Consider the following 23523-nt stretch of genomic DNA (forward strand, 5'->3'; position numbering starts at 1 on the left):
AAATGGTGATTGTCTAAGTTTTAGAGTGGTTTGTTATGTAGTTAAAGCTAACTGTTACAACTTCTGAGTTGAGAGAAGTATGGGACTATTCCTCTTGAATGAAAAGCCTCACCCTAGTTCCAAAGAGTGTAGAATAGAGATCTGAATTTGAGCCCATGGGATCTGAATTTGAGTCCACTGTTTTACAATGGGTTACCACTTACTGAGTAAGTATTAGTACTATGTGAGGAGCCCAGTATTCAATATCTTATTTAATCCATACAACTCTGAGAGGTAGGTATTTCTAAGACTCAGTGATTCTATGCTATATTTTCATTTTTTTGGAGCCAAGTAACCTTGATTACATTCAACATTCTATTCCCAATTCTCTAGTCCATAAAAAAGGGGTTGATTTATACTGCTTAATTCATAAGATGATACTACTCTGTAAGCTTTGTGAACTTCTACATTAAATATTAGAAATCATTACCAGCAATCCAGGATTCAGTTTTCTTTTGTTTTAATTTTTGGTGGAGGGGGTTCGTTTATTTAATTATTTATTTGACGGCGGTACTGGGGATTGAACCCAGGACCTCGCGCATGTGAGCTCTACCACTTGAGTTATACCCTCCCCCTCCAGGTTTCAGTTTTCACATGTTATTTGCCCCTGAAATTTATCTATAATGACTATCAAAACCCATATCTATATCTACATAACACCTATATCAACATGTATATCAACACTTTTCTGCGAGTCAGCAGTCATTTGCATCTGTCAGCCTTCCTGCTGGATCAAGATACACCAAATAATCGTTAAAGGGGCATGAATATAATCAAATTCACAGGTTAATGATACACTCTGGTTTTGGAATTGGGGAAAGGGAGCTAATATTTTTTGATGGCCTCTATGTTTCAGGCATCATGCTACCTGAATTACTTACATCAGCTGATTATGATTGAACCTGTTTGGAGCAGAGCATGAGTAATTACCAAAGTGTCTCAGGTGAGTCTACTGTGTATCCATGATTGAGAACTACTGACATACAAAACCCTGTTAATTCTTGCAGAAATTCTCTAAGATAGGTTTTATAGTAAAGAAAGGGATGCCCACAGATATTAACTAGCTTTCCCTAGGTCACACAGCTTGTAAAGACACATTTCTCAAGCAGAGGAGACAATCACTCTCACCAGCTCAAGGGAGATGCTGAATCTAAAGGAAAGACTGAAGATTCTTAATAATTGAGTCTCTTTCATTAAGTATCTTCCAACCCTTTATGGCTACCAGTCCTTCTTGATCTCTTCCTCTGTTTTCTACTGCATGAATAACTTATTTTGATGGTAGTCATACTCAGCCTTAACTTGTATTTGTACATGTTTATCAAGCCTTCCCTGTACATTTCCTACTTCTCAATCCTGGTGACAGGCAGGCAAATCATGGTAAGAGCCTTGGTTTTGGAGCCACACCCATCTGAGTTGGCCTCCTGCATGTAGTTATCTCGACAAGCCATTTTATTTTTTGAATCTCCATTTTGTAAGTGTAAAATAGGGAAAAGTAAAATTTGTACTTTAGGAAGGGTTAGAAACATTATATTAAATAAGCCTTACTTATTGGTATACCCACCATAACCAGTGGAATTAAAGTGTGTGGTCCATCAATAAACATATGTAAAGTAGTAGGTCGAATTAGACCTTTAGAGTTGCCTCCTTTTTCTAACACAAATACTCTAGTATTTAGAGAGAAAACAGAAAGAATAAGGAGTGATAAAAGCTAGCTAAGGCTGGCACTCCTCCTATTCCTCAGAATGTGTTTCCAGAAAGTTATTTACATATGAAACTCTAGCCAAACCACAGGAAGTCAGTGTACAGATCTTTCTCCCCTTAGATGGGGTTACCTCCTGAGAAACCCATTATAAGTTAAAATTATCAGAAGGGGGAAAATGCATTTAATACACCTACCAAACATCATAGTTTAGCCTAGCCTACCTTAAATGTGCTCAGAATAATTACTTTAGCCTGCAATTGGGCAAGTTCATCTAACACAAAGCCTATTTTATACTAAAGTGTCGACTTTCTCGTGTAATTTACTGAATGCTGAAAATGAGAAACAATGGTTGTGTGGGGACAGAATGGTTCTAAGTGTACGGGTTGGGTTGTTTCCCTTCCTGATCAGGTGGCTGACGGGGAGCTGCGTCCTGCCCGTCACACACATCTCAACATCACCAGAGGTTGGAGAGCGTATGTACTGCACATTGCTAGTCCAGGAAAAGATCAAAAATCAAAATTAGAAGTATGGTTTCTACCGAATGCTTATTACTTTCACACCATCATGAAGTGGAAAAATGTAAGCGCAACCTTCCTAAGTCTCCTAAGTCCGGCTGTGCCTACTCTATTTTTCCCACTCTGCCTCCAACCCTTGCCCTGTGACCCAGTCCTCAACCTAGGCTCTGCTCTTCCACTTAGGGGTGGAGTTGCCGATTTCATTTTACAGTGGATTGGCTTAGGAGGGGAGGGTAAATCAGAGAGGCTCCACCCATCTCACAGGAGGCCTGGGGGTGAGCGCTGCCCATTCCCCACCCTCCGGGACCTGCAAGGAGGTGGGCTGGCCGCAGAGGGAGGGCCCTGTCCACTGTCTCTTTAAGGAGGAGGGACGAGCACGGCCGAGAGAGCCGGCGTTACCCCGACCTCGTCCGCGCCCTCATCCCAAAGCAGCTGCAGCCACAGCTCCGGCCGCCCCTCGGTTGGCAGAGTCCGCTCGGGCCCCAGGAAGCAAGTCGCCACCATGGTGAAGATCGTGACCGTTAAGACCAAGGCGTACCAAGACCAGAAGCCGGGCACCAGCGGGCTGCGGAAGCGAGTGAAGGTGTTTCAGAGCAGCGCCAACTATGCCGAGAATTTCATCCAGAGTATCATCTCCACCGTAGAGCCGGCGCACCGGCCGGAGGCCACCCTGGTGGTGGGCGGCGACGGCAGGTTCTACATGAAGGAGGCCATCCAGCTCATCGTCCGCATCGCCGCCGCCAACGGGGTAAGGGACGCGCCGACTCCCGCCTTGCTCCCGCAGGGCCACTTCCGCGCGCGGCCGCCGCAGTCTCCACCCCCACGCTCCTCTGCGCTCGCCCTTCCCGGCCTGGGGCCTCGGTGTGGCCGGAGAGTGGCCACCCAGCCCCGTAGAACTGCCCTTCCGACCCCTCCTCCCACCACCCCCCTACTCGGGCCCCGGGGAGGCGTGAGCGGGGGAGCCGGGCTTGACCTTGGGAGGCCCATCTCTCCTCCGCCTGCCCCTCCCTTCTCTCTTCTCCCCAACCCCTCGCCGCCGTCCAGGCCTCTGACATTTATATTAGCCTTTCCTGCCGGTGAAGATACAGTTACTGAACAGAGTGCAATCGCCCTAACCCGGAAAAGGTTAGAGGCCGCCTCCTTGCTCAGAACCCTCTCGCATCCTGCCGAGTTGCCTGCTATTCTCGTCTGGGGCTGGCGTTTCCCGCTGGCTGTGAACCCGAGGCTCCGTGCAGCCGCCCCCACAGTGGTCAAGCGCGCAGATCTAAGGAGGCGGTTACAAAGGGTCCCTCCCCACCCCTTAGTTTGCTGGGATGGAGCTTCTGCCCTCGGGCGGCCTGGTTGCTGGGGCGCAGGCTTTTGAAAAGGCTACTCTTTGCCTGGTGTTGTTTCTGGATCTGTTCCACTGAGGGGACTGCAGCTGAATTTTCATTAAAACACACCCATGGGCGCTCTTTTGCAAGCAGCCTTGGCAGACCAGGAAATTAACGCAACACCTTAGTTCTGCACCCCCAAGGAACGTTAACTGACTTAATTAGGCAGGTCCATTCAGATGAAGCTTTGAAGTAGGTTTTTCAGTAAACCTGGTACATACTTAGCAATGTGGATTTATAAAATAGGTAAATCAGGACTGGTTTTCACTAACTCATAAAAAAAAGTTTTCTGAGTTTTTTTTTTTAAGTTTTCTTTCTATATTTAATGTAGATTTGACTTGTACCCACCTCTTCTGGAACTCATTCCCTTTAGTAATATTTTTATGTATTTTAGCAATAATTTATTTCTTTTCTTTTATTAACATATAGAGTGCCATTTTGCCAAGCCCTGTGAAAAGCACTTCACTTGGCAATATCTCATTTATCCTCCTGCAGCCTGATGAGGTAGAAGCTATTATGGGCACCTTCAAGTTGCCAGTGAGAAAGTTGCCTCAGCTGAGAAAGTTGCCTCAGTGAGAAAGCTGAAGCTGAGACAGGTTAAATAGGAACTGTAGTGGCAGCACTGAGAACCTAGTACAGACAGGCCAGCCAATTCCAAGAACTTGAACAGCTTCTGAGAATGGGAATGAAAGGACCCTTAAATCTAAAAATCTATTTTCCAGTAGCATCTCAAATCTAAACTGGGCCCAGTCTACATCTGCCTTCCTGGTTCAAACGTTTATTAGCATCAGTGAGTGAAGATTGTCTGGATTTGTTTTCTTTATGCTCCTGGCTTTTCAGAAAACCCCAAATTCCCTTGAAAGAAGAACAGAAGCTGTATCCCAGTAGATCCCTTCATTTCTCTGTTAGCACCTGTGTTGAACTTGCATTTCATTCATTCCTTCAACAAATACTGAGCTACTATGTACAGAGTGATATGTGGAATAAAAAGATGATTCAGCAGCAAGACTTGTCTTTAAGGAACTTACAGCATAGTGAGAATATTAGGGATGTGCATGTGGGGTGGGAAGGAAAGAGTTGGTTAAGACTGAAAATATATGTTCTTAAAACCTCATCACCCTTTAGCTACTGCTGTATTGCTTTCCCTCCCTTTTAGCCAATCTTTGTAAAAGTTGCCTGTGTTCACTGTCACCAATTTCTCACCTCTCGTTCACTCACCCCCTCACTGCAATCTGGCTTCTGCTTCGTCCACCACTCCACTGACATTTCTCTTGCCAAGGACTTTCTGGTGGCTAAATCCATTGAACACTGTTTAGGCCTTGCTTTATTTGACCTTCCTGTTGCATTTGGCACTGCTGACTTTGGACTCTTAAAGTTCTCATTCCCTTGCCATGATCACTCTCTCCTGATTGTACTCGTCTTTTTGAAAGTTCCTATGTAGACTGCTTGCCCTACCCACACCCTAGCTGTTCCCTTGGTTTCTGTCCTTAGCTTACTGCTCTCTGATTTTATTCTCTCTCTCTCCTCACCAGGGATTTAAGTATGCTTCTCCTTTTCTGGTGCAATTCAGATAGCATCTTCAGAAAGCTTTCCCCAACAGCCCCTCTCTGCCACTCTCTCCCCTAATCTTTCCCCATAGATATCTCTAGAATAGATGAATCCAATCCCAGTGAAATTATCAGTGTACATGTTACACTTCCTCTCTGCAGTACCTAAGACAACGTAGCATTCAATGAATCCTTGTTCAGTCAATCGCCCTGAATTATGAATTGTGAAGTGTGTGGAATACACTTGAAATGTGTTCCAGCACTTAAAGCTAGCATATAGTTTATGACCAATAAATTTTTCATTAAACATGTATTATGTACTTGAGTCTTATCAGACATTGTGCTGAGTACTTGGGATACAATATATTCCAGCCCTCAGGAAATACATAGTCTAGAGGGAGAGGTAGACAAGACTAAGCAGACAGCACAGGATGTTAGGTGTTATGAGGGAGGTATTTGCCAAATACTAAAGGGGCAAGAGCATGGAGCACTCTACCTGCGGCGGGGAAGATGACCGAAGAAGGTCTTCACTGATGGATGGTAGCGGAATTGAGGTTTAAAGGGTGAGTTGGAGTTTCTAAGGTCAATTTGTTGGGGGAAGAATTCTAGGCACAAAGAATAAAAATCACAGGACTTGGGGAGGGTTCTCTTGGGCAAGTTATTCAATTTCTGATCCTTTTTCCTCCCTTGTCTGTAAAGATTAGAAATGATAATACATAACCCAGAGAAGCTCTTGTGAGTATTGCATGAAATAACATATTTTAAAGTAACTGGCAGCCCCTTCTCACCTGGAAACTCTTTGAATGACACTTGTGGGGAAACCTCAGTATGGCCTTGAGGGGAGAACTTTATGTTACCAGCGTTTGGCTAATATGGGGACACTAAGTTAATCACACCCAACCTGATGCAGGTATTAACACCTCCCTCCCCACCTCTTCCCCCAGAGGTATCAGCTTTGCCTCCTACCTTCCTCTGACCCTCAATGGCCCCAACCAATGTAGAGGGACGCCATGTTAGTCAGACCCAACTGGGTGTAAGTGACAAACACAACTCAGATTAGCCCCAGTGAAGAGAATTTGAGGTGTCTTCCAAATGCTCATTTACTGCTTAAAATTTTACCCAGACTGACAGTGTACTTAGCCACCCCCAGTGGGAATCTGGTATTCAGAACACAGCCCTGGGGTGTCTGTGTTTTCTACAGTAACATCTTATGAATTCTAGGAACAGAGGGGACAGTTCCTAGTCTCTTTTCCTGACTCTGTGACTGTGGGCCAGAGACACATGAAATGTTTGTTCTAGTGAGGAAATGAAGCAGTACATGCAGAAGTAACTTGTAAAATATAAAATGTGAGGTGTGTTTCTAGTGTGGTAACTAGATTGGGGGGGGGTTAGGCTTATTTATTTATTTTAATGGAGATAGTGGGTATTGAACCAAGGACCTTGTGCATGCTAGGCAAGCACTCTACCACTGAGCTATGGCCTCTCCCTGGATTTTTTTAAAAATATTTTTTATTGAGTTATGGTCGGTTTACAATGTTGTGTCAATTTCCCGTGTAGAGCACAATTTTTCAGTTATACATGAACATATGTATATTCATTGTCACATTTTTTCTCTGTGAGCTACCATAAGATCTTGTATATATTTCCCTGTGCTATACAGTATAATCTTGTTTATCTATTCTACATTTTGAAATCCCAGTCTGTCCCTTCCCACCCACCTCCATGGATTTTTTTGAAGAGACTTTGAGTATGATTTATTTCAATTACTGCTTTCAAAAGGAGCCAAGGCACAGTCATTCCCATTGTGGAGAACTTTTTAAATAAAACTACTTTATTGAGATGTAATTCACAAACCACACATTTCGCCGATCTGAAGTGTACAACTCCGTATTTTTTAGTATATTTACAGTTATGCAACCATCACCACAATCTAATTTTAGAACATTTCCATGACCCTGAAAGAAGCCCCATGCATTAGCAGTCACTCCTTGCTCCCCTACACCTTCATTCCTAAGCAACCACTACTGTACCTTAGGTCTCCGTACATTTATATGGGTGGATTTTACATGGACTGGATTTTCAATTTTGGTTGCCAAGAAGAGGAAATTTTATTTGGCAAGTGAGGGCCTGCGTGCATGAGAAGCAAACGCAAAGGGTTCATGTCAAGGGCAGGAGTTAGTGTCCTGTACTTCTGTGTGCACTGTCTGAACACCAGAGATACAGAGTCGAAGATAACGTTCTCGTTCTCAAGGAGCCCCCAGTTGAAGAAGGAAAATAAAAACAGACAATCACCCCTAAGTTTCATAACCACTAATACCTAAGGAAAAAGAGATGGCTATGGACAGGTGCTCAGGGCAGGGACACCTGCCCCAGCTTGGGGTGGGGGTGTGTGGGAGGGGTTGTGTGTCCAGCGAAGTCTTTCTGAAGGAGATGAGTCTACCTTCTCAGTAGACTCCTTGTCCAAAGCCAACCAGGCTGTCAAAAAAAGGAGGAGAAATCTGTCCAGGAGAATAGCTTCTTCATTTTCATGAGTGTAAGCAATCAGATTTCTTTTTTTTACAAACATATTTGAACTTATATATCCAAATTAGTATTGTACTCTGCCGAATCACCACTCTGGGAACCGTACACTTACTCCAGTGATGCGTCTAGCGCGCAAAGCATTTTGAAACTCCTCTATGGAAATTATTTTTCAGCCAGTCGGTTTATGGGTCACCTAGGGAAACCAGTCACATTATTTTATAGTCATGCCTCATTTTTCACCTAAAACGATGTAACAAGATTTGATCACCCACTTTATTCATTAGACATGGCTCCAGCCAATTTTTGTCTCTTTCCAAAGTTCAGATCTATTCTCAAAGGATGAAATTTGTTATGACTGAAGACTTTCAAAGAAAGTGCCGCAGATTGTAAAGACAGTTGCCTGAAAAAGAGTTCTAGAAATGTCAGCTTGTTTGAATACATATGTTGCTTCCCATGGTGGTGGTTTTGAAGGAGATAATATTAATTTAGATGAAAATACTCTGGTATAACAGTTCAAAATGTGTTGCCTTTTATACTGTTCAAGCACACTGCCGTGTGGTGAGGGGTCTTAGAAGACAATCCATGCTGAGGGAGACTGGCCTTCTCCTTTCCTTCTGCAGTTCATTTCAGTGGCCTGGGGACCTAGTTTTCTTCTCTCCTGGTAAACGTCTCAACATGCTTGGGTGCATTTGGAAATTGTACACAATAGGCAGGTTTGTGAAAGCGCAGCTAGACAAAGTGGCCCTGCCCCTGGACTGGAGTCCTGTCAGCTCGAAGCCACAAAGCCCAGAAACCTCAGATGTTAAGCCCGTGCCTGCCTCGATCCTGAGAGATCGTCCCATGATGGCAAGGAGGCCAGAAAATGGAGCTGGGATGGCACAAGTAGGTGCGGATGGGGAAAGACCTTTGCTTTAGTAACAAAGCTATTGTGTTATGCTGCCCCCATGAGGACTTCGAAAAATGCATTCTGTGGAGCAAAATGAAATCCATTTAAAAATGAAGCAAGAGGGAAATAAGTGTAGGAAACGCAGATGGAACTGGGAGTAAGGTTGGCTCCTGTCACGAAAGCTAAATGCCTCTCTAGGCTGGGCCACGCAGTGGGTACCAAGTCCTCTGAGGCCAGATCCACAAGAAACACTCTTACCATAAAATTCACTGGAGCCAGCTACCCTGTAAATAGATTTGGTGTAAAAGAATAAATAACATCTGCCTTAAAGATTCATGTGGGGATGAAGTAGAATTTGTGAAGCACTTATCATAGTGCCTTACATTGTATTTAGTAAACAGAAGATTTTGATGCTTTTAATGATTATTATGATTATCCCAAACTCTGAAGCCAGTGGAGGGTCTTCTGTGTCTGCCATCACCTCCACCTGCTTGTCTCATTCTGTTTCTGTCCGTACATTAGCTGTTGAATTTGATCTGTGAGGCGGAGGTTCACAGTTGCTGCAAGTGTCAGTCACCGGCCCATTGATTTGAGGCCTTCCCCTGACTAGAGTCAGCGCTAGCAGTGGCTGGCTGAGGATGGGTATTTTAGGATGGCTCTGTGGAGTGGTTACCTGGCCCAGGCCGATGTCATGCTGCAGATGGGAAGATGTGAGAAATGTGTGCTGGCATTTCTGTGAACATCCTGGTCTGCGTGAGTGTTCTTATTCATCCAGTATTGCTGAGTGCTCTGTGCACCAGGCACGGTGTGAGATGGTTGCCGGCACAAAGGTGATGACAGATGACAAAGTCTCCGTCCTCAGGATTCATGCTAGTAGAGGAGAGTCCCTAGCTAGTTACAAAAATATGGTGTGAATACTAATGTATTAGTTTCCTGTTGCTGCCATGACAAATGACTCCAAACTGGGTGGCTTAAAACGATGGAAATTTATTTTCTCACCATTCTGGAGACCAGAAGTCTAAAGTCAGGGTGTTGGCAGGGCTTTACTCCCCTTCAAGTCTCCGGGGGAGAAGTACAGGGAGTCACAGGAGCACAGAGCCACCCAGCCCCACCTTGAGGGGGAAGGGAGGAACGAAGATGTCTTCTCTTCCCCGACAAGGTGATTTTTGAGGCAAGTGCATATAGTAAAGAGGAATCAGGGAGACCTTAGCTGAGATTGAAGTGAGGGTGGAGGCAGGGCACAGTCACTGGTCTAATGCATATAGCTAATACCGTTGTGGTCCTGTTGAGAAGTACACTAATGGTAATCACTGACAGGATTCCAGAGCTCCATAATGCACAGTGCTTCTTAGACTCCTAGATAATGTCAAGTGGAAGACAGGCCACTTTGTGTCTCCCTGGGTCCTACCAAATGACTTTAGTTCATAGTGATGGATTGAAATTGAAGATTTTGGTTCAAATCTCAGTTGTGCAATTTACTGTGCCATGTATTCTGCTTAACTGATCTAAAGCTCAGTTTTCTCACTTGTGAAATGGGATTAATTCCAATATCTGCCCTATTGGAGAGTTCTGTGATAGTTAAGTTAAATCATGGTCATGCAAAGCTTTTGGGAACTCTAAGGTACAACTCAAATGTGAGTTATTATGGTTGTTTTGAAATTCCACTGCTGCTTTAGGACAATCACCCCACTGGACTGATTTAGGCCTCCTGCCAAAACAAATCTCTACATGCAATTTTATCTAGCACCTCTCAAAGTCCAAAACTCAGATGTGCTAAAGAATAACCAAAAAGTAAAGATACTATGCCATTTTGAGGGTGCTAGTGGGACATGAAAATTACCTCTTTTACATGAGAATTTTATTGCAGTGTAACTTTTGATATCAGACAGACTTGAGTTTGATGCTCGAATATGCTTTTTATTAGCTGTTTACCTTGAGCATACTGCTTTAACTCTGTTTTTTTTTTCTTTATTTATTCGTAAAATTAAAACAATATATCATAGAGGTGTCTTTAAGAAATAATAAGGTAATGTGAGGGAAGTCACCCAGCACAGTTCCTCACACACAGTCATAATAAGCAGGTTGCTACACTGGACAGTGGGAATTTTGATGGGAAATACAGATGCTTTAACCTTCTCTTTGCTAATAGTCCCTTAGGCAGCTCCCAGCTTCTCAGTTTCACTTCTCTTCTTCCAGTTTGCCAGTAACCTATCAAGATACTCCACACCTGTAAGCCTATAAATTTCAGAACAGAAATGTCTTTCTTACGGAGAGTAAGCATTTCATGCACAGGGCCTGGGGTCAGGTCAGGGACCTGTTCTACAGAATTTTTAGGTTTCTGAAATTTGTTATCAGCTTGATACTCAGTTATCTCAAAAGCACACAATGCCAGCCCCCAGCTAAGCAAAACTGTCCCTGAGTAGCTCAGTACTTGTCACAGTGTTTGGTATTTGCCCATCAGTTCTACTCGTTAGGGCTTTAGTGTGGTGCCTCTAGTGAAAGTTGGATCTGCTTGCTTGGGCAGCTTCTCCTAAACACCATTTGAGGGGATCCCTTCACCCTACAAATGCATGCTGGGTGTTCTCTCATGGCTCAGTATTGGGCTGTGCATTTGGGGCACACACACCGCACAGGCTGTTTCAGATCCTCGCTGTTCAATGGACGCTGCATAGAGTGCGACACGGTGTCCTTAGGGGGTCGTTGGGAGCCTAGGGAGGAGATCGTGGAGAGGTGGTCAGAGGAAGCCTCCAGGAGAGATGTATTCATGCCGGGTCCTGAGGATCACAGAAAGCAAGCCAGGAAAAAGTGGAGACATTCTCCGGAGAGGCAGCCGCAGGGACAAAACAAGGAGGCCATTGTGGGAGGTAATCCGACGGGCCTTGACTTTAAAAGAGAGCTCGTCTTAACTCCTGAAATGCAGGGAGGGAGGAGGGCAGCAGGGCAGCCAGCGATGAGTTATCCTCTCGCAGGAACTTAACCTCAAGGCTTTCAGTTATGCACAACCCAACCTAAGCCCCAGTCTGAGAATGATCTTATGACCCTGATGGGAAAGGAGAATCTTGGTGACTTAGGTTAACAAGCATAAAAAGCTATTTATAAGGAGGCCGGGGTCACAGTATTTGCCCTGTAACGTATGAAGACACTATCTGTTTGCTGAGATTGTCTGTCTTTAACCAGCAGATAACATAACATGTGACCTAATGTTTTCATCAGGACCAGTCTTTTAACTTGGGTTGGTTGATCTAAATCCATATTGTAGAATGAATGATGCACAGTTTACTAAATTAAAGCACACATTTACAGACATAAAAATTTACTGAAAAAAAAAAGGAAGAAGAAGAAAGAGAGAGAGAGAGGTACAGTGTGGCTGTACTGTTTTATATAGATCTGACTTTGACGTTAGTAGCGGGGCTAGGACGCTGGGTCGGCCGTGACCTTTTGCTCTTATTAGCTTTAGTCCCCATCTCTCCGCTCATCACTTTCCTACCCAACTCGAATGAGCACCGTGAAGACCTCCCCGTCTCTGTCTGCAGTTACCCACTGCTCCTCTTGGAAGCAGCACAAGCTTTTGGCCTCAACCACAGAGACTAACCCAGCTCCACTTCCTTTGCTGTTGCAATTTCTGGTCCTGTTCCTAATTGTTACTTCACAAGTCTTGTGTGCTACAGAAACTACCTGAAACGCCAGTTTGCAGGCAGAGGGTGCTCTGCTGGGGATGCCTTGTGCTTTGGGGAGTCATTGGTGATGGTGGGAGTAATTTTATAGTTGAGGTTGGTCTCAGGAGAGGGGACAACTTACTTGACTGCTGCCTGGAAAAACTCACCTCTGTTCATCATAAACCCTTGTCACAGAGGTCATTTAACGCTCTCACTCCAACAGTTTAGCCATGCAAACATTTATTAACTTCCACTATACTTCATTCCAAGTACCAGGGTTACAGAATGAAGGAGGGGCTGTTGTGCGCCTCACCACTGAGCACGGGGGGAGGCCTGTGTGTATAAACCAAGCCATGGCACATACCGTGTTATTTACTGATCTGCCCCAACACTCTGGGGCAAAGAAGAGAGGCGTGGGGAGGGCTCTCCCCGGGGGCCTCTCACACCAGCCACCCAGCTTCCAAGGGATCAGTGTCCGTGGAGCTGGGCTCCTTTTTATTGTATTAGTTTCCTAGAGCTGCTGTAACACAAACTGTGTGGTTTAAAAACAACAGAAACTCATTCCCTCACCGTTCTGGAGGCTGACAGGTCCAAATCAAGGTGTTGGCAGGGCCGCGTCCCTCGAAGGCTCCAGGGGAGAATCCTCCCTTGCTTTTCCCCGGCTGCTGGTGCTGGCCCGCAGTCACGGGTGCACACATCTCTGGTCTCTGCCTCTGTCTTCGCTGGCTTTCGGCCCTAGTGTCTGTCTCTGAATCTCCCTCTCCTTATAAAGACACCAGTCATTAAATTTTGACCTCATCTTAATTTGATCACATCTGCAAAGACCCTTTCTCCAAATAAGGTCACATTCTCAGGTATCTGGGGTTCAGAATTCAACATCTGTTTTTGGTTTGTGGGGTGTACAGTTCAACACACAGCGCCTGTGCCCGGTCCACCAAGGGCAGGGGGCTGCACAGGCACCACGACTCATATGCTTTGCACTTGGACAGAACCCCTTGGAGAGTCACCTGGGATCTATTTACGTGCCTTTCCTCCTTTAACATCGGAACCTCTGAAGGAAGTTTTAGTAGCCCCACTTCATAGAAACTCAGGCTCACAAAGGCCATAGAAAATGACGCCCCCCTCCTTATGGCCACCTTCATTCAATGTCTTTACAGCTGGACATCCTAGTTTGGCCAGGCCACATAATTGGAAAATCCTTAGTGATGAGACAGACAGAATAAACTCACCATTCCTCTTCTTCTTAAAAGTCCAGAAATCCTCCACATTTTAATTATTGGGTAGAGGGCCAGCCACTCTCTGCCATAAAACCCCAAGGGGCATGATCCCTATTGTATTCCAGGTGAATGGTCCCCTTGGAGTTGTGTCATGCCACTGCAGCGGGTCAGCCCACCTCTCGGGAGGCTGTTGGGAAATCTCGCTTGTGTTTCCATTTTCTACCACAAGAGGGAAACATACAGCCATGAATGATTTGAAAATAAAGCAGTAGAAAAGAATAGCCTTCCTTTTACCAAGGGATTTTAATACAAGGTTCCTGGTAATAGCCAGAATATGGGAAAATACTCTATTAGCACCAGATGAATATTCTTAAGGAATATAAATGAAAGAAAAATTTGAGGATCCTCCAAAAAGGAAATAAAATAAAAGATACATATATAAAAGTGTTATATGAACCATAAACATTGCTGTTTTTGTAAGTCGAAATGCTTGACTATTGGTAATGTCTAATGAAACAGGAGTCTTCTTCATATGTACTTTTTGTATGAAAGTGATTCCTAAGCCCGGAGCATCTTTACATTGGACAGATGGTTTTAGGTTCAACCACACAAATTAAGAATGGCATCTGTGGAGTGGGGAGTGCCTTCCAAAACTTGTTTCTCTTCTGAGCGTTAAGAGCTCCCTTGTGAGCTCCCAGATTTTACTCCATTTTTTAATGACTCGACTTGTTTGTCTCTTCTTTTCGAGCAGAAGTTTGACAACTTGAGTCTGTCATCTTCCTGTGGTGCACAGTGCCTGGTGACATGAATGCAAAAAGTCAGTTACATACTAATTGTTGGACACATGGGTGGGTAAGCAGAGAGACGACAGACTGGCGAATGCTAAAGGACATACACACTCCCGGGCAGCTGTTTTGTTTGTTTTTAACTCCAAAATATGCTTCAGGAGTCTTTTGTTTGTTTGTTTTGGGTTTTTTTGAACCTGGGATTCTATTTGGTTCTAAGCAAGCCTTAGGTCCTTACAACTCTTCTGGCCTTGTACCTTCTTTACAGTTTAATGTTGTTTCTCCTTTTCTTCAAAGGATACTTCCTAATGCCTATTGAAACACAAATACCTATAGATAGGTATTAAACACAGCTGCATATTTTCAGATTGGTTCAGGGCAGTCATAAGGCAGTCACCGTTATGTAGGGCTCACAGGGCACTGGAGCCAGCCAGTGCTAAGCTCTTTACATTTATTAACTCATCGTATCTTTATGCATTAACTTGTGCAGTAGGTACTATTTTCTTTCTTTCTTTTTTTAAAACTCTCTTTAAGGGATACATTTTTTAAATCTTGAGGTAAAATTGACATACAACATTGTATTAGCTTCAGGTGGTCTGATATTGCAATATTGTGAAGTAAGTAACTTGCTCAAGATTGTACCTCTCATACATTTTAGAGTCAAAGATTTGAGCCCTGGTTGTGTCTGGCTCCCGGCCCTGTGGTCTTTGCATTATCCCGCAGTGCCTCTCCTGGGGCTGGCATTCACTACATGCTTACTTACTGTTGGCTGGAGAAATGAATGACTTTCCCAGCTTGTGTTTCCCGTCACGGGGTCAGAAACCCCAAGCACTCGGGCACCTGCAGCTGTCACAAGTGCAGGGCTTTGGGCTGGGTGGGGGTGTGGGGGTGGAGGAAGTGGGGGTCTAATGATCCCTCCTGCGTTTAGCCCAGTTAGTAGCTTTCCTTTCTGTTCCTTCCGCTGAGAGACAGGTTCTATACCCTGTACCCACACCTGTGGCATTTGCTAGAGACTAATTCTTGGTGTGTAGAGGTAAATCTTTTCAGACCGTGGGTCCAGCCCTCCCATGAGCCCGGGACATAGCATTTAGCAACCTAGTGGGTATTTGTTGATGGAAAAAAAGAAAAAAGATATAATGGATAAAATATTGGCAAGTCTTGTCTCTGCTGTGTTCTACTCGGAAAGCATCATTGCTACTCAGAGTGGGAGCTGGAGTGTCTGCGAGGCCGGGAGCAAAGGGGTTCATAACTCTGCCGCTACAAAATTGATTGGACCCAAGACCAGTATGAAAGTTCCTTGTCTGAGGGGAGTAATCCTTAAATCCCCCATATGGTTTAAGTGTAATTTGTGTCATTGTGAAGGAGCACTGGCAATGCAGGCGAATTCATTAGGCCAAATTGGGTTCGCTATGCTCGACAGTAACGTTTCCGAAGATGAAGTTCAACCTTTGCTAGAGAGCTAAAACAAATGAGTTTCTTAATAGCTGCCCCACTTATTCTGAGCGTCTTAGGAAGCTTAATGTTTTTAATGCTTCTTTTTTTTACCACACTTCACAGTCCATCTAACATTCCTGCTTCTGGTAATATTTTTATACAGGGTTGAGTTCTACAGTGTCCATAAAATTATGTCTCAGGCCCATTTTAGAATAGAAGCTTTTCTAGGGCAAGGACTATATCTTTTTGGTTTAGTTTTGCATGTGGACAAACACCATGCCGACATACATAGTTGGTGAAAACTATACTCTTTGTTTTTGGGTGTGGAACACTTTCCTTTGAAGCCTTAGATTTGATCTGTGCTCAAAGTGCTGGATATTCATTGGCACGTGCAAGAGCCATGAGAGATGGGTGTCCTTCCCGGTCCATGCCTTGCTGTAAAGCTGGCCCATATACAATGAAGTAAAAAAGTGTATGTGTCCACACAGACATTGCCATCCAAGGTGGGTTTCACCTGGTGACCTGATGCCACAGGTTTCACAGGTATGACTTCTTGATGCTCAAACACTGCTATCTATTTCCATTTGTGTGAAATATTTTGTAAACTATGAAGATGCATTACTGGGGAGAAATATTTAAAAACCTTGAAACTGAGGGGCAAACCGATGGTGAACCCCAGAGTGGCACTTGAGGGTTTTGGAAAGTCAGGACTGGAAGAGCACCACCATTATTAAGTTCACAATGATCCTTTTAAACTAGTTTAGAATATATATATTTTAACCTCTAAGGATCAGAATAGCGACACTTGGAATACTTTCTGTAGCAGAGAATTTTTAGATGGTTAGAAACTGGTACTAGGCCTAAGGTCAGGCTTAATTCTGGAGAAGGGTAGCTTTTACAACAGTTTCAGTGTGAAAAAATATTTTTAAAAGACAAATTTTGGTTCATATGAACACATACTGATAAGCTGAGGTGTTCTAGTATCTGATATGGCCACTGTCTTGGAGGAAAAAAGCAACCATTCACCACCCTTTGACATAAAACCCAGTAGATCTTATGTTGACAAACCCACTTTTATGCTTATGTTTTTTGTGTTGAACACTTAGTTTGAGTTTTCATAATTATGCCTTGATTCTTCATCATTTCTCATTTTATGGAATTAACTTGCCTTGACCACAAACTGTAAATAAAATAAATAAATGTGTGAGAAGAGCCTCCAACAAAACGTTACTCTCCCAGTTCCGGCTTCAGAAAGAACTTTGAGACAGTGGCCAACCACCAGTGGAGAACGTGCTGGAACGTGTGGGCGGAGAGGCTTTGGTTGGGGTTGTTGGAGCACCCTTGCAACCAAGTGTCCCTGCGTCTACGCTGGGATTTCAAGATCTCGTGAAGGAGACTGCCAATTACGTGGTTTGTTGCTCTGTTATTCCCAATGAAAATATTATTGGGTTGGTATTTCATAAACCTGGATCTGTTATTATTAAATATGTCAAGATGCAAATGTTGGCATAATTTGCAAGCCAATCTAGGACCAGAGAAAACTTGTCACAAACTGAAAAAATATGAATTAAAAATATGCATTTGTAGTAAGTTGAAACATAAGGTGTGTAAATTGTTCATAAAGCAAGCTTACTTCGTAAGAATTTGAGTCTTAAAAACTAGGAGGCAAAAATAAGCTATAAGAAGCAATTGTCTTTTGGCCGACTGGTTTTCAACATAATAGATGTGTCCTGTGGCTTGTCTCGGGTCTTCCCTGCGTATGGGCCAGCCCCGTTTGCCACTTGAAGACCAGGTTCCCTTGCTAATAGCCTGCTTTCTGCTCATGGGCCTGTTAGCTCTGCTAGTCCTGTGTAAGCCACCCTGAAACACAGAGACATTCTAGCCCTAAGAGGGCAGCCTGCTGCTCCCAGGGGCCTGTTTGCTTTTAGACCTGGCTTGGCAAGTTAGCAGAAAAAATACTCAGATTTTGTTTCTCAAGGGATTACTGACTTTCCCTTTGAAAACTTTATTTCTCTGCGCACGTCACACTCCCCGGCCACATGATGTAACTAGTCCTGACTTACTTTTTAAGCATCCTTAACAAGCTCACTGAAACCTTGACAATGGAGCCTCATAATTGACAACTTCTGCCAAGTCGGATAAAGAACACAAGTGTATTTATTGAAATAGGTTATTAATAAAATCTCAATGAAATGGCATTAGATATTAAATGTATTCAGGTAGGATTTTTTCAACGTCTTAGGATCTTTAAATGCAAAGGACTTAAACTTCACTAAAAAATGTTTTCTTCAAAGTCAAGTCTACTGTAAAACTGAGACTATTAAAACATAAAATTTAACCTTATGTTCATGTTATTTTCCCAAATAACTTAATGAAGCCTCATGCCCTCAGAAAAACATACTCCCCACCCCTCCCCCCCATTCTGCTTATGTTTTCAAGGATTTGGTGCGTCTTCAGCCCCACTTTTCCATAAGCTCAAGGGAACGGCCAAGCTGTTGTTCGTTCAGGGCATATTTGTAGGTCTCTATTCTTCTAGAACTGAATACTATTTTGTTACATCTTCGGTGTCCAGTAGGCCAGTGAATAGATCTGTTCTGTTATGTGATTTTTTTCCCCCTTCTAACTGGCATTGCAAGTGGGAAGTAAAAAAATCACTTGGGTATCAAAATGACGGTGATGTAAGGAAACCAGAGGTAACCGAGATCCCTCACTTCCATTTTAAGATTGACCTTTAACTTGCGAGATGGCATGGAACAACTTTAGCTGCAGATGGCCTTCTCAGTGATGACTGCCCAGGGAGGCTCCGGTTTAAGGGGTGTCAGTAGCAGTGGGCGCCACACCAGGGTGTCCTGTTGACGAACCTGCTTCTTGGGACCGAACTGGCTCCGCCTTTGCCTGGCTCTGGGAGTGGAGTCTGGCAGCCGTTTCGTGTTTGTAACTGAAGTCTGCTGCCTGCAGCGCCCTCTGGACCTGTCTCCACCCTAACGGGGAAATGAGGCAAAAATAATTGAAGGGTATTTGGCTTGGTTATGTGGGCAGAATGTCCTCATCCAAACAACTCTGAAGATCTGCTTTGTGTGTGGGTGTGGGTGGGTGGGTGGCCCTTAACTTTTTCACAAGGGGCGACGACAGCAGGAATTAACCCCGCTTCCTCACTGACAGGGATCATCCAGGCAAGACCTGTAGTTTAGTTACTCAGGAGACGCTGTTGCAGCTTCAGCTGGGACAGACTATTTTGGGGACCCTTGACTGCTTTCTGGACACCATCGCTGAGCCAAGTGGTGGAAATGAAAGATGAGTGATTTTGATGAATGGATTTCTGGGAAACATAGAAAAATGGAAGAAGGTCCTCTCCCTCTGTTGACTTTTGCGACAGCTCCCTACCACGACCAGAAGCCAGGAACTAGTGGATTACGGAAGAAAACCTATTGTTTCGAGGAAAAGCCGTGCTACCTGGAGAATTTCATCCAGAGCATATTCTTTTCCATAGACCTTAAAGATCGCCAGGGATCCTCACTGGTGGTTGGTGGAGATGGGCGGTACTTTAATAAATCGGCAATAGAAACAATAGTGCAGATGGCAGCCGCCAATGGGGTTGGTATACAATAAGTATTGCTGTGCTTCTGGCTGTCCACATAACCTCTTAATTTTGCACAAATGCACACAAGTACAAAGATTTGTGTGTGGTATGCACCTCAGTGCTACTAACATCCAGTCAGGTTTCTTTGGGACTTTAGAGATTGTATACTGTGATATTACCCCTGAAATTACATCAGTCCCATTGGGATACGGGAATGTAAGTTCAGTTTCTTATGTTGTGTTCTGTGCCTGTTGCTTGAAAAAGTACCTGTTGCCTTTAAGCATTTAAAGCACCCCAGCCTTAAGCTGTCTTATCTACAGTCTAACTAGTTTTGAGGGGCACTCATACTCTCCTGTGTATGAGGCTCTAATGAGTAGCAAAGAGAGGAGGATTTTGTTTTCTTTCAATGGCTCCCTTGTTGAAGTTCAGTCACTTGTCAAACAGGAAAACAAAAGCCAGGGCATGCTGTTATTTGTGGATCCTGGTAGTCATGCAGAAATGCTAGGAGGGGATTGGAAAATGTTAGGTGTGAGCCTTCCAAGAGGACCTGTTATGGGGGAACCCGCTTATAATGACGCTGAACACAAAGAAGCCCTGTGTGTGGTGAATTTGTGCAGCAGGGTAGAGATAATAACTCCTGTGAGACTATAATATAAGGAGGCTCTGCTAAAGCACTGCTTCGTGAAAAATTGTGTTGGCTGAATTAACCAAATCAGGAGGAATCTTGCACCAGAAAGCACTGATCTTGATAATCTAACAGTTTGCACAGTCCCACTGATTTACAGGAAGGCAGGCATCAGGACTTTGCTGTTTTTGCTCTGGAAAGTCCTCTGCGGGACCAAAAAATACATTTTTAGTGTTTTAGATTGCACTTAGCAATAACTTGGAGCACACAGTCCTTCAGTACTCATAAATTTTAAAAATCTGTTGTAATTCCCTTCTGGAAGTGATTCTGATTCTAAGAACATAAAATTTAGCATTGCAGCCAAACACGTTGGGCATTCATTTTCAGTCTATTTTAATAATATGCTAAGCAGGTGTGATTGCAAAGGCCAAATTTAAAAATCCATGCATTATCAAATTATATTTAGAAGTGTTTATAGATCCTGTTGTTTATAACGTGAAGTGTCCTTTATACCCATTTTCAGAATCTGAATGCCTCTCATGTAAAATTTGCTGATGAAGCACTCAAACATGAAATTATTATGAAGCATACATATTTTTAAGATAAAATGTGACATGCTGTAAATTTCATCTTTGAGGAGAGCAGCAAAGGGAATGGTATTAAGATGCTTTTAATCTTTTGGGAGAGAACGAATGGAACATTATTTCTCTGCATATATCTAGATTGTTGAGTGGCTCTGGTACACTGTCCCTTTTGCTGTGATATATTTGGCTTCATTTCATTTTTGTGCAAAGCTAAAGGATGTGGAAGAGGTGGTAGGAATATGTAATTCAGGCAGACCCTATAGACTTCCTCAGATTTATGATCTGAAGGTTTGCTAAATAATACATTTAAGTGATAATAATTGACTAAATACGGTAACTGCCTATTTGTTAGAGCTGAAGCAGCCCGAGCAATATTTTCAAGTCTTTTCAAGGACATTTCTTATTAAAAATAGTGCTGCAGTTAAAGCAGTCATGCTCCCCAGCTGAATCACGTGAAACGTTTAGTGGGCTGATAAAGCACTTTAATCTGATAAAACCTATCAAATCCTAGATAGTTTGATTTCCTTTTCTAACATATCCTAAATTCTCACTATTTTAACATCCCTTTGATTGTGGGCAGATCCTCTTAGGGAGGCAATCTAAAGGGAAGTGATTTATTGCCACAGGTTTTGGTAGAAGTCAGCGTTCCTTCCTCAGCTTTGTCAACACCCCTCCACCCATGAGCTGATTCTAGGAGAGCACTTCAGCCTAGTGAGCCAAATGGAGATCATTTCTTTTCTGCTCTTTGGTACACTTTTCTTTGGTACATTTATGGATAATAGAATATACTCTGCCTCTGATTTTATTTGCACAGAGCTGTCTGCATTTACAGGCAATTTTCATGTACAAAATAAGACATTGGTGGGGCTCCCTTTATGGTACTGATATCTCATTCAGTCCCCAGAGCTTTAAACCTAGAGATGTTTTAGAAATGAGAGTAGAACCTGTGTGTGTGACTAGCCGAGCAAAGAAAATGAAACTTGTTTTTTGTGTGTGTGAAATGTGAGAAACCACTAGGCCCTATTGTCAAGTAAAAGGAATATTTTAAAGTTTGCTTCCTATCATGGTTGACTATGAAATGCTGGGGGTGGGGAGTGAGGTATCCAGCTTGGTAGCAGGATGCGAGTTACTCATTCATAAGAGAGTAGTGGGCGAGGAGGGAAGGCAGGAAAGGCTGTTTGGTGAAGGACTCTCAGTGCAGGGCTAAGGGTGTATCTCTAAGTTGGTAGACACTTGGGGCCCAGGGAAGGGTTTTAAAGAAAAAATATGGTAAAGTATACATAACATAAAATTTGCTATTTTAACCATTTTTAAGTGTACAATTGAGTGGTATTAATTACATTCACAGTGTTCTACCATCACCACTAGCTGTGTCCAGAACCTTTTCATCTTCTCATTTGCAACTCTGTACCCACTAAACAGTAACTCCCCATCGCTCTCCCCCAAGCCTCTGGAATCTTTGGTTCTACGTTTTGTCTGTGAGTCTGCCTATTCTGTGTACTTCATACAGGTGGGACCATACAATACTTGTCCTTTTGTGTCTGGCTTATTTACTTAGTATAATGTTTTCAAGGTTCGTCCATGTTGTAGCCTGTATCGGAATTGCCTTTCTTTTTAAGACAGTGCTATCCCATTGTATGTATATACCACATTTTGTTTATCCATTCATCTTTTGATGAACATTTGGGTTGTTACCACCTTTGGCTATTGTTTTAACACTGTTATGAACATGGGTGTGCAAATATCTGTTTGAGCCCCTGCTTTCTTTTTGTCTATACCTAGAAGTGGAATTTTTGGGTTATATGGTACAGAGAAGGTTTTTAAGTAGAGGAGGGACACAGATCTACAGTTTAGAGAGATGAACTAGGTGGGCCTAAGTAGGTCTGGTGGATTCGGGCAGGGGAGGGCAGGAGAGGTACTGGAGGGAGAGAGGCAGGGGAGACTGAGACAGGAGTAGTTACAATGCTCCAGACATCCTTAAGGGAAGGAGGATAATAGAGTCATGTCTCCCCAATATCAGACTGAAGATGAATATGCCTGAGGATAATTTACAGGAAAGAGTCTGCCCTGGAAGGGACTATTTTGGCCAGCTGTACCTGTTCTTGGGCTCAAGAGAAAGAACCTGCCATGGATTTCCCTTTGCCTTTCTTGACTTTCTTACTCTTGCCTCCTCATATAATCTTCTCAGTCTTGGACCATTTCTGACTGCAGATCTCACCATAAGGAATGGTAGAATTAGGGGGTGACTTGGATGGCATAGCTTAATATTCATTTATCAGTTTCATCTTCCACAGTAAGTATTCACAGGGTCCCAAGTAAAAGTCAGTGTGCTTGATGCACAAAATTTTCAGTTAACTCCACCAGCCACTAAGCTGATTAAATTGCCATCTGTAAGCTCGTCCGATCGAAATTATGGAGCTGCTCGACCATAGGCTTTTATTTTCATTAGAAGTTTACCAGGAAACTGCTGGAGGGGTGAGACATTACCAACCCACTGTATTGAGGCAGGGAGCTACCACTTCCCAAGGGAGGCAGGATGTAAGAAATGCATTAGTATAACTGAAATTGTTGAGAGAGAGACGTATGAGAGCCAGCAGCTGCTTCCTGGGAGGTGGTTGGTAGTGGAGGGGCTCAGTTATAAGGCAGTCAAGCTTTCAGTGACCTACGGGAAGGTGCAAAGCTAACAGACCCAGGAAGGCTTCCCAGGGAATCCAGGTATCTCATGGGCATTTTCGACATTAGAAATACATCTTCCACCATCAAGTCATTTCTTCCACCTTGTCGAGCTGGGCAAGAGGAAATAACAAATGGAAAACTTAAAAACATTCCTGTCTCTTCCTTCTCTCGGGGGGAGGATGGAGGAAGGGCACAAACTCCTCGTTTTATAAATCTTTTCACATAGCAGCCGTGTCTTCTCTAGTCAGAGGAACAGACAGAACTTCTTCCTTCTTTTCCAACTTGGGTCATGTTGAAACAGATTGAAATTACTGTCATTTTAGCAAAGGTGCTGTGCTGATACCGTCTGAGAGATACAGGAAGGTGAGTTAAGAACGCTCA

At 43.5% G+C, this 23523-nt stretch overlaps 1 protein-coding gene across 2 annotated transcripts in view; it reads left to right on the top strand.

Annotated features, from left to right (window-relative positions):
* Nucleotides 1-2539: 2539 nt before the first annotated feature.
* PGM1 (phosphoglucomutase 1) overlaps nucleotides 2540-23523 on the top strand; it is a 46693-nt gene continuing 25709 nt past the window's right edge. Inside the window, exon 1 of one of the 2 annotated variants that reach the window (XM_006181267.3) lies at nucleotides 2540-3004. In XM_006181267.3, the coding sequence (XP_006181329.1) occupies nucleotides 2759-3004 (246 nt within the window). In that variant the 5' untranslated portion in view covers nucleotides 2540-2758. Of the gene's footprint in view, nucleotides 3005-18656; nucleotides 19272-23523 lie in introns of those variants that run through there. The other variant, XM_006181266.2, reaches the window with a different exon arrangement.

This window comes from Camelus ferus, chromosome 13 (genome assembly GCF_009834535.1).
Source record: "Camelus ferus isolate YT-003-E chromosome 13, BCGSAC_Cfer_1.0, whole genome shotgun sequence".
Classification (NCBI taxonomy): domain Eukaryota; kingdom Metazoa; phylum Chordata; class Mammalia; order Artiodactyla; family Camelidae; genus Camelus; species Camelus ferus.